General features: G+C 44.5%; 1 protein-coding gene and 1 non-coding gene across 3 annotated transcripts in view; one reads left to right on the forward strand and one right to left on the reverse strand.

Annotated features, from left to right (window-relative positions):
• The window catches only part of CTC1 (CST telomere replication complex component 1), a 32,931-nt gene extending 23,108 nt beyond the window's left edge, over nucleotides 1-9,823 (reverse strand). For both annotated transcript variants that reach the window (XM_030187975.1, XM_030187974.1), the window contains exons 1-5: nucleotides 9,733-9,823; nucleotides 9,189-9,355; nucleotides 812-1,058; nucleotides 365-573; nucleotides 56-197 (exon numbers count right to left, since the gene is read on the reverse strand). In XM_030187975.1, coding sequence (XP_030043835.1) covers nucleotides 56-197; nucleotides 365-573; nucleotides 812-1,058; nucleotides 9,189-9,355; nucleotides 9,733-9,822 — 855 coding nt within the window. In that variant the 5' untranslated portion in view covers nucleotide 9,823. The remainder of the gene's footprint in view (nucleotides 1-55; nucleotides 198-364; nucleotides 574-811; nucleotides 1,059-9,188; nucleotides 9,356-9,732) is intronic.
• A 906-nt stretch (nucleotides 9,824-10,729) lies between these two features.
• Nucleotides 10,730-10,801, forward strand: TRNAG-UCC. The gene has a single exon. It is a non-coding gene; the product is annotated as a tRNA-Gly (tRNA).

A 10,801-nucleotide genomic window follows, 5' to 3' on the forward strand; every position in this document is an offset into this window, starting at 1 on the left:
GACCTATGGCTTCATTAACACATCTCTCCGAGTGCAGAGGGCACCAGCATCTTACCTGCACTAGGACTGGGACACAGTGGTCTGTTGAGAAGCACTTCAAGAAAAGGGTAAAGAAAATGCGGCCCCGGAGATCCAGAAGAGAGCTATACCTGCACAGCTCTCCAGCCACATTCACTGGAGGGAACCTGCCTTCTGTCCTGGAAGGAGGAGGAGGAGACGAAACTCAGCAGTGAACCTTGCACAACACTGTAGCACAGGGAGGCACCGTACAGCCTGAACCATCATTACGAACAACACTGCCAGTTAAGCGTTTCTAGGCCTGGGTACTCTTCCGGAAACGTGGCTTCAGGTGAGGTGTCCTTACCGTGTGTGGAGAAGCTGCACAGCAGCATGTGGATACAGGACATTAATGGGCTGCCCTTCACTGGAGATCAGCCGCTCTGGTTTGGGGGATATCGATATGGGGGGAGCCAGAATTTCCAGATACCCTCCGGAGGAGTGCTGAGCAGGAAGGTATGACCAGCCAGGAAAAAGCAGTAACTGATCCAGCAAATCCAGAGAGAAATGCAACATCTGATGACCAAGAAAGAGAGAGAAAAACAAATACTGCGCTAAATCCATAAGAAAAAACTCTTAACACCACCTCAGCCCCTGCCGAACCCCCCTCCTCCTGTTTTCCCTCCAGCTCTCATCAGGGATCCTTCCCCATGATGTCTTTCTCCTCATGCCATCAAAGATCTGTCTTATCTCAAGGGAGAAGAATCTGTGAGGAACTCCCATCTCCCCCCCCCCCCCCCCCTTCATGTCATACCTCACAGGGCATTGCACTGCTCTTGTCTCTGACGTACAGACTCCCATCCACGCGCCTGGCCTTCTCCACCGAGGCCTGGTCTGTCAGGTAGCCAATCAGTAACAAGCATGCCCGTGGCAGGGCCTTCTGATTGTGCAAGAGGGCTTCTCCCTGACGTGTCCATTTATTGTACTGATCGGTACTCCAAAAAAGGTGGCTGCAGCAAGGGCTGCGCTGCTGGGACTTCAGCTCCGAGACGGAGACAAAGCTAAAAGGGAAGACAAAATGTGTCAAGCATCTGTACAACAAATCTCAGCCAATCACAGCTTTTCATCAACATTGAAGCCCTCTCATCCTCTGTAGGAATGTCATCTTGTACCCTTTACCTGTCCCCATAGGTCACCTCTTCCTGTTTAAAGATTTGTTTACTTTATTTCACCAGGTGCTTGTATTCCACTCACACCTTTTAACTTCCTTATTCAATGGTTTTAAGTCTTTTAAATGTTTAACGCTAAGCTCTCTGCCACGCCACGTGATGACATACCAGCAGGTGGTACAGGAGATCCTAACCAATTCCAGGGCTGGTAGATGTGGCTACAATAGGGACCTCTTATCTTCCAACCAGTAGTGCTCAGAAGAGGCACATCTCACCCCTGTTTGCTACCTGATCCAGATCAACCCTGATAAAGACAGAATAAAATAGGCTGAACCTGCTTCTATGGACTTGCAATTCAGTCTTTCCAAGAAAAGCCCATAGATTCAGTGGGGATATGGAGGGCCTCCCTCCCCCAAGTCTGGAGATCTAATGGGGCACATAAGTACATAAGCACCGCCATACTGGGAAAAGACCAAGGGTCCATGAAGCCCAGAATCCTGTCTCTGACAGCGGCCAATCCAGACTTGAACAACCTTGGAACCCTCCCCCCCCCCAAAAAAAAAAAAAATTATATATATATATATATATATTTAATAATGTTCAATGGACTTTTCCTTCAGGAATATGTCCAAACCCCCCTTAAACTCCGTAAGGCCAGCTGCTGTCACTACATTCTCCGGCAACGAGTTCCAGAGTCCAACTACACGCTGAGTAAAGAAAAACTTTCTCCTATTTGTTTTAAATCTACCATATTCTAGCTTCATCTTATGTCCCCTGGTTCTATTATTGTTTGAAAGTGTAAACAAACGCTTCACATCTGTCCGCTCTACTCCGCTCATTATCTTGCAGACTAATATCATATCACCAAAAAAAAAAACAGAACTAGAATAGTTTGTAACAGCTGATATGGGACAGGCAGACAAGCTAAAGCTACAACATTTTGGTAAGTCTCTGGGCTTTGGGACTCTCCACAGATGCAACTAAGGCAGCAGATGACAGGCAGGCCAACCGCTCTATGCCGAGAGAAAAAGAAGGGAAGGACGAACGTGTATGAGAAAGGGAAGCTGGGAATACGTATGAGAGAGAAGGAAAGGTGGGGAGAGTGGAAGTTGACTGGTGAATTCCCAAAATGGGTTAGCACTGTCAGCGTGGAAGCTGCAACACTTCTCCCCCTCCCCCAGCACTTACATCCCCTTAACTAAATAGGGGGAGCAGGAGTGTACGTTTAGAGACAGACCACTTTAGAGGGTGGGGGAATGTATGAAAGGGGGCGGAGCGGTGCATGGTTTGTTCTACGTTCCTGCACAGCACCCCCGACCTCTACCCAATTTATTTATTGTATTTGTACCCCACATTTTCCCACCTTTTTGCAGGCTCAATGTGGCTTACAGAGTATAGATATGATAACGTCGTTACATGATTTAAAAAAAAAAACTCGATCATAAGCAAAGGTGAAAGAGGATTTAGATGGAAAGGTGTTAGATAAGATCGTGTAAGAGGTGTTTTTTGGTGTACTTGGGTGGTTTAAGGAATGATTTGTTTCATTGAGGGTGACTTTTGTAGGCATCTGGCCTGCCTATTCCTAGCGATACCCTTGGGTAGGGTAAAAAGAAGAAAGGAAACAAATGATTGAATAGAAATGTGGCTTAAGAATGAGATCAACAACAACAACAAAAAAAATGCCATTGGGAAAGAAAAAATACAAAAAAAAAAAAGCGAGAGAAAATAATGGAAAAGAGCAAAAGAAATCTTTGACAGCAATGAGTGGAATGTAATGCAGTAGACTGTGAACCTGAGGAACTGGGTTCCGACCCCATTGTAACTCCTTGTGACCCTGGGCAAATCACTTAACCCCCCACTGCCCCAGGTACAAAAAACAGATTGTGAGCCCAGTACAGACAGAGAAAGTACCTGCACAGAAAGACAGTATATCAAGTCCATCACCCTTAGAAAAACCAACACTAAGGACAGCAATGAAAGAAATTGGGAAAGATCAGGAGAACGGGACAAAGGAAGACAATAAGCAGTACAAAAGTACAGCTGAGATCATGATTTCTCAGTGGATGTCAGATAAACAACCCTCTTTATTGATAATTATTACTACTACTTATTTCTAAAGCGCTACTAGACGTATGCAGCGCTGTACACTTGAACATGAAGAGACAGTCCCTGCTCCACAGAGCTTACAATCTAATTAGGACAGACAAACAGGACAAGTAAGGGATAAGGACAAAGAGTAGCAAGATTCCAAGCAGAATCCCAAAAAGTAGCAAGATTCCGGAATCCCACAGTAGCAAGATTCTGGGCGGAATCCCTAAGAGTAGAAAGATTCTATGTGGAATCCCAAAGAGTAGCAAGATTCCGGAACCCCAAAGACTACTACTACCACTACTACTTATCATTTCTATAGTGCTACTAGACGTACGCAGCGCTGTACACTTGAACATGAAGAGACAGTCCCTGCTCCACAGAGCTTACAATTTAATTAGGACAAACAGGACAAACAAGAGATAAGGGAATATTAAAGTGAGGATGATAAAATAAGGGTTCTGAACAAAGTGAATAAGGGTTAGGAGTTAAAAGCAGCATCAAAAAGGTGGGCTTTTAATTAAAGACTTGACACGACATCGTGTTTCGGTTTTATGTGCCTGCCTCAGGAGTCTGAAAATAACAGATAAATGTACAGTCAAAATGCACAAAAAGACACTCTAATTGTATTATAAACAATAAAATAGAGAAACAATCAATTCGATAATAAATAATTGAAATAAATGAATGGCGAGTATATAAAAAATAAAAAGAACTGGATAAATGGATTGCCAGGAAAACATCACAAAACCACAGGGACAGTTATGTACAAAAAAATTAATAATGGATGTACAATATAGGTCTTGAACACAATTTGAAGACACAAAAGATTTAAAATAATCAATAGTGCATTGTTGCCAGAGAATGTGGTAAAGGCAGTTAACTTAGCAGAGTTTAAAAAAGGTTTGGATGGCTTCCTAAAGAAAAAGTCCATAGACCATTATTAAATGGACTTGGGGAAAATCCACTATTTCTGGGATAAGCAGTATAGAATATTTTGTACTTTTTTGGGATCTTGCCAGGTATTTGTGACCTGGATTGGCCACTGTTGGAAACAGGATGCTGGGCTTGATGGACCTTTGGTCTTTCCCAGTATGGCAATACTTATGTACTAATAATATGTGAGAAATACAGTCAGAAGATACTGTAACCAGGGCCTCACCCATGCTCTAGCTCCGGCCCCAGGCCACAAAGCAGATTAGTTCACTTTCACATTCAGGGCCACTCTCTAACCTCACTCATCCATTCCAGTTTGTCTGCAGTCAAGCTTGGGAGTGGGTCTATTATCCAGAATAGCGATCCATGGATTTTAGAGGCTATACTTTTATCCTCTGGAGTTGATCACTTCCCTCAGCTCTCTCTCTCTTCTACAAACCAGGCAGTACTCAAAAAGTCTCAAACAAGAGCAAAACCTTTAGTTTAACTCTTGCAACAGGCAAACAGCAACTGGCAAATTATCAATCTAAAGTATTCCTTGTTGTTATTCCCAAAAGGGAATTCCCTTTTCAATTTCTTTTCCGAATTATATTTACAGGATACGATGTTATATTTACTACTACTACTACTATTTAGCATTTCTATAGCGCTACAAGGCGTACGCAGCGCTGCACAAACATAGAAGAAAGACAGTCCCTGCTCAAAGAGCTTACAATCTAATAGACAAGACATTTCTTTTGAGACATCCGGGAACAAAAGTATCTTTAAACCCAAAAATGGCTTGTCCTTATGCTGTCCGTGCCTACCCTGTAGAAAGATATGATCCCCAAAGGCTGGACTCCTCTTCTTTACACTGATTTACTTCTTCAGGCTCAGACTTCCCGTGATCTGACCCTTCTCTAGCAATGACCCCACCTTTGGTCCACCCTGGTTCTGGGACGAGCTCTCCCTGGCTCCGGTCTCCTGCTCCCTGGCTGGGCCCTCTTCTACCCAACTATAGAACAGTATCTCCAATTTATAGGACTCTCTCCCCTCCTGGTCAATGGCAGGGGATGTACAGGCAACTCCAGACCTGTAGATAGGTAACCAGAAGGGAGTAACTCTAGATTTATCCCCTTCTAAACTCCTCTCCCTCCCCCCTCATCACTCTTCAGTCCCAGGGCATTCTCTCTCTACATTCTATTTCAAAGCTACTCACCATGGGCTTCTTCCCATCCAGGCACATCCTACCACTGCTGCCCTCTTGCAGGGACCTCCCTCCCTCCCCCTCAGGGCTCTGGAAAAACCTATCACTTCAGTAATACCCATTCCCACACCTTACGCCAGCTTGGAAAAGGGGATGGAACTCCTCTCATATAAAGAGGTTAGGGCTCTTCAGCTTGGAAAAGAGAAAGATTGAGGGGAGATATGATCGAGGTCTACAAACTTCTGAGTGGTGTAGAAAAAGTAGAAGTGAATCGATTTTTTTACTTGTTCCAAAAGTACAAAGACTAGGGAACGCTCAAGGAAGTTACAATAAAAATCAGACAAAAGATTGCCAGTTAATACTGTCAAGTACTAAGCATGATGTACTTAGGAACAACAAACATAGTTTGAAATGTCTATATGCGAATGCCAGGAGCCTAAGAAATAAGATGGGGGAGTTAGAATATATTGCACTAAATGAAAAATTAGATATAATAGGCATCTCTGAGACCTGGTGGAAGGAGGATAACCAGTGGGACACTGTCATACCGGGGTACAAATTATATCGTAGTGATAGGGTGAATCGGATTGGTGGAGGGGTAGCATTGTATATTAACGAGAGCCTTGAATCAAATAGATTGAAAATTCTGCAGGAAGCAAAACACTCCTTGGAATCACTGTGGATTGAAATTCCATGTGCAAAGGGGAAAAGGATAGTGATAGGAGTGTACTACCGTCCGCCTGGCCAGGACGAACAGACGGATGCGGAAATGTTAAAGGAAATCAGGGACGCAAACAAACTGGGCAACACAATAATAATGGGGGATTTCAATTACCCGCATATAGACTGGGGTAATGTAACATCTGTACACGCAAGGGACATAAGATTTCTTGATGAAATCAAGGACAGCTTCATGGAACAGCTAGTTCAGGAGCCGACAAGAGAAGGAAAAATACTAGACTTAGTCCTTAGTGGTGCTCATGATCTAGTGCAGGGGGTAACGATACGAGGGCCGCTTGATAACAGTGATCATAATATGATCGGTTTTGATATTGGCATTGAAGGAAGTGAAACTAGGAAATCAAGTACGCTAGCGTTTAACTATAGAAAAGGTGATTACGACAAAATGAGAAAAATGGTGAAAAAAAGACTGAAAGGAGCAGCTCGCAGAGTAAAAAACTTGCATCAGGCGTGGATGCTGTTTAAAAACACCATCCTGGAGGTTCAGGACAAATATATTCCACGTATTAGAAAAAAGGGAAAAAAGACTAAACGTCAGCCGGCGTGGCTAAACAGTAAGATAAAGGAAATCATTAGAGCCAAAAAACAATCCTTCAGAAAGTGGAGAAGAGAACCAACTGAAAGTAACAGGATAGATCATAAGGAATGCCAAGCCAAATGCAAAGCGGAGATAAGGAGGGCAAAAAAGGACTTTGAGAAGAAATTAGCGTTGGAAGCAAAAATACATAGTAAAAACTTTTTAGATACATTAAAAGCAGGAAACCGGCCAAAGAGTCGGTTGGGCCGCTGGACGAAAATGGTGTTAAAGGGGCGATCAAGGAGGACAAAGCCGTAGCGGAGAAATTAAATGAATTCTTTGCTTCGGTCTTCACCGAGGAGGATTTGGGGGGGACACCGGTGCCGGAAAGAATATTTGAAGCGGGGGAGTCGGAGAAACTAAACAAATTCTCTGTAACCTTGGAGGATGTAATGGGTCAGTTCAGCAAGCTGAAGAGTAGTAAATCACCGGGACCTGATGGTATTCATCCCAGAGTATTAATAGAACTAAAAAATGAACTTGCGGAGCTACTGTTAGAAATATGCAATCTGTCCCTAAAATCGAGTGTAATACCGGAAGACTGGAGGGTAGCCAATGTTACTCCGATTTTTAAGAAAGGTTCCAGAGGAGATCCGGGAAATTATAGACCGGTGAGTCTGACGTCGGTGCCGGGCAAGATGGTGGAGGCTATTATTAAGAATAAAATTGCAGAGCATATACAAAAACATGGACTGATGAGACAAAGTCAGCACGGATTTAGTGAAGGGAAGTCTTGCCTCACCAATCTAATGCATTTTTTGAGGGGGTAAGCAAACATGTGGACAATGGGGAGCCGGTTGATATTGTATATCTGGATTTTCAGAAGGCGTTTGACAAAGTGCCGCACGAAAGACTCCTGAAGAAATTGCAGAGTCATGGAATCGGAGGTAGGGTATTATTATGGATTAAGAACTGGTTGAAAGATAGGAAGCAGAGAGTAGGATTGCGTGGCCAGTATTCTCAGTGGAGGAGGGTAGTTAGTGGGGTCCCGCAGGGGTCTGTGCTGGGTCCGTTGCTTTTTAATGTATTTATAAATGACCTAGAGATGGGAATAACTAGTGAGGTAATTAAATTCGCCGATGACACAAAATTATTCAGGGTCGTCAAGTCGCAGGAGGAATGTGAACGATTACAGGAGGACCTTGCGAGACTGGGAGAATGGGCGTGCAAGTGGCAGATGAAGTTCAATGTTGACAAGTGCAAAGTGATGCATGTGGGTAAGAGGAACCCGAATTATAGCTACGTCTTGCAAGGTTCCGCGTTAGGAGTTACGGATCAAGAAAGGGATCTGGGTGTCGTCGTCGATGATACGCTGAAACCTTCTGCTCAGTGTGCTGCTGCGGCTAGGAAAGCGAATAGAATGTTGGGTGTTATTAGGAAGGGTATGGAGTCCAGGTGTGCGGATGTTATAATGCCGTTGTATCGCTCCATGGTGCGACCGCACCTGGAGTATTGTGTTCAGTACTGGTCTCCGTATCTCAAAAAAGATATAGTAGAATTGGAAAAGGTACAGCGAAGGGCGACGAAAATGATAGTGGGGATGGGACGACTTTCCTATGAAGACAGGCTGAGAAGGCTAGGGCTTTTCAGCTTGGAGAAGAGACGGCTGAGGGGAGATATGATAGAAGTGTATAAAATAATGAGTGGAATGGATCGGGTGGATGTGAAGCGACTGTTCACGCTATCCAAAAATAATAGGACTAGAGGGCATGAGTTGAAGCTACAGTGTGGTAAATTTAAAACGAATCGGAGAAAATTTTTCTTCACCCAATGTGTAATTAGACTCTGGAATTCATTACCGGAGAACGTGGTACGGGCGGTTAGCTTGACGGAGTTTAAAAAGGGGTTAGATAGATTCCTAAAGGACAAGTCCATAGACCGCTATTAAATGGACTTGGAAAAATTCCGCATTTTTAGGTATAACTTGTCTGGAATGTTTTTACGTTTGGGGAGCGTGCCAGGTGCCCTTGACCTGGATTGGCCACTGTCGGTGACAGGATGCTGGGCTAGATGGACCTTTGGTCTTTCCCAGTATGGCACTACTTATGTACTTATGTACTTATGTACTTTTAAAACAAATACAAGGTAATATTTTTTCACTCCACAAATAGTTAAGCTATGGAACTCTTTGCTAGAGGATGTAGTAACAGCAGTTAGCATATCTGGGTTTAAAAAAAGGTTTAGCCAAGTTCCTGGAGGAAAAGTCCATAGTCTGCTATTGAGACGGACATGGGGAAGCCACTGCTTGCCCTGGGATCGGTAGCATGGAATGTTGCTAAGATTTATTTATTTGTTACATTTATACCCCACATTTTCCCACCTATTTGCAGGCTCAATGTTTCTAGTGTTGCAGGCTCAATTTGGGTTTTCTGACAGGTTCTTGTGACCTGGATTGGCCATGGTTGGAAACAGGATACTGGGCTAGAAAGACCATTGGTCTGACCCAGTATGGCACGTTCTTATGAAACTCTACGCCCAGGGCCAGATTCCTTACCTGTAGCTGACGGGCAACCCCAGCCTCCCTTCTTCCTGCTTCCCACTTCTACAAAGGCAACGGAGAATTCCTTCCCTGAACTGCTGTATGTCTTCTGCTAGGCTGGGGCCTTCTGTGAACAGCCACCGTTCAGCAAAGGTGCAACCAGCCTGCAGCCAGCACTCCTCCTGCAGGAAAAGGGAATGACAGGCAAAGGTGAGTCAAATGAATCCAATGTCCTGGTTTTTTGCCTAACTTTCCCCTCCTTTCCACGTGCATCTTGGGACTTGTAGTCCCTACTCCCAAAATGCAATGAAGATAAAACGAGGCTTATCCCCCACAAACTGGTGGAAAAAAGAGGCAAAACTCCCAAGGCAGTCTGTGCAGTTTTGCCATAATCCACACAGTAGGTAGGGATTCGATTTCCCAGAGTTTTTGCCCGGGCATGCTGGGAGTTGTAGTTCCAGCGTTCAACCAGAACCCGGAACTCTAAGCCTACAATAAACGCAAAAACTGCGACGTGCTTTCACGGCTCCGGACAGAGACGGAATCTGACATCTCTCACCGTCCTGTGCGGGCCGCACAGTCCCGCCGACACCGCACAAGAGGCACCAGCCTCCCTCGCCTCCATGCTACCACATGTCACTTCCGCCATCACCGAGTGCTGCTACGTATCACTTCACTTCCGCCAATTAAGAGGACGCCCTGCGTCACGTACATTACGCAAGCCTTGCGCATGCGGAGACTGTACCCGGTTGCAACCATGATGACGTTTCATAGACACGCGTAGGTGTGTTCTCAGTCTAACCCAACCTCCTTCATTGTAACTGTGTCACGGATTTTCCATTAGGGGGCGCACCTGGCCCCTTGCTTGCTGGGAGTGCATCTGTGAATGGATTAATGTGGTTGACTCTCTTTGGGGATGTAGAAAATGTGCCTTGTGTTAAAAGGATTTATTTATTTATTGTATTTGTATCCCACATTTCCCCCACCTATTTGCAGGCTCAATGTGGCTCTAGTGGTTCAAATGCATTCTTTGCACATGGCTGTCTGTCCCTTTTCCGATGCTGTGGGATGCATTTCCTAGTTGCAAGCTCTGACCTCCTTGGCTGTGCTGTCTCTCTCCCCCATCATGTTTTAACTATTTGTATTAAGGATGTGGAAGGGAAAGGAAGAAAGCACTGACACCCACAGGAAGGCAGCATGGCAAGGAAGAGAGAGACTGCGGCAAAGAAAAGGAACGGGATAATCCTGAAATCATTCTCAAGAGAGGTGTAAAATTAAACTTCAATCGTTTCCCTTTTCCCGGCTGTTTTTAATATAGCCTTGCTAGTTTTAGTCTCATGCACAGACGCTGCTTTGAATAGACGTGTCTTCTTGCATTGACATTAAGAATTCCTTTGTGATTATACTTAGAAGATGCTGAATTTATCAAAACTAGAGGAGAGGGGAGGGAACAAACCGTATTCTAATTTTTCTGCGATGTTGAGATCCTATTTCCCTCCTTCTGAAAGGATTAAGTCCAATTGATACTGGAAACTTGAAAACTACTTATGTGTCTGGCGTTGGTGGTATAGTGGTGAGCATAGCTGCCTTCCAAGCAGTTGACCCGGGTTCGATTCCCGGCCAACGCA

The sequence above is a fragment of the Microcaecilia unicolor genome, chromosome 14, assembly GCF_901765095.1.
Source record: "Microcaecilia unicolor chromosome 14, aMicUni1.1, whole genome shotgun sequence".
Taxonomy (NCBI): domain Eukaryota; kingdom Metazoa; phylum Chordata; class Amphibia; order Gymnophiona; family Siphonopidae; genus Microcaecilia; species Microcaecilia unicolor.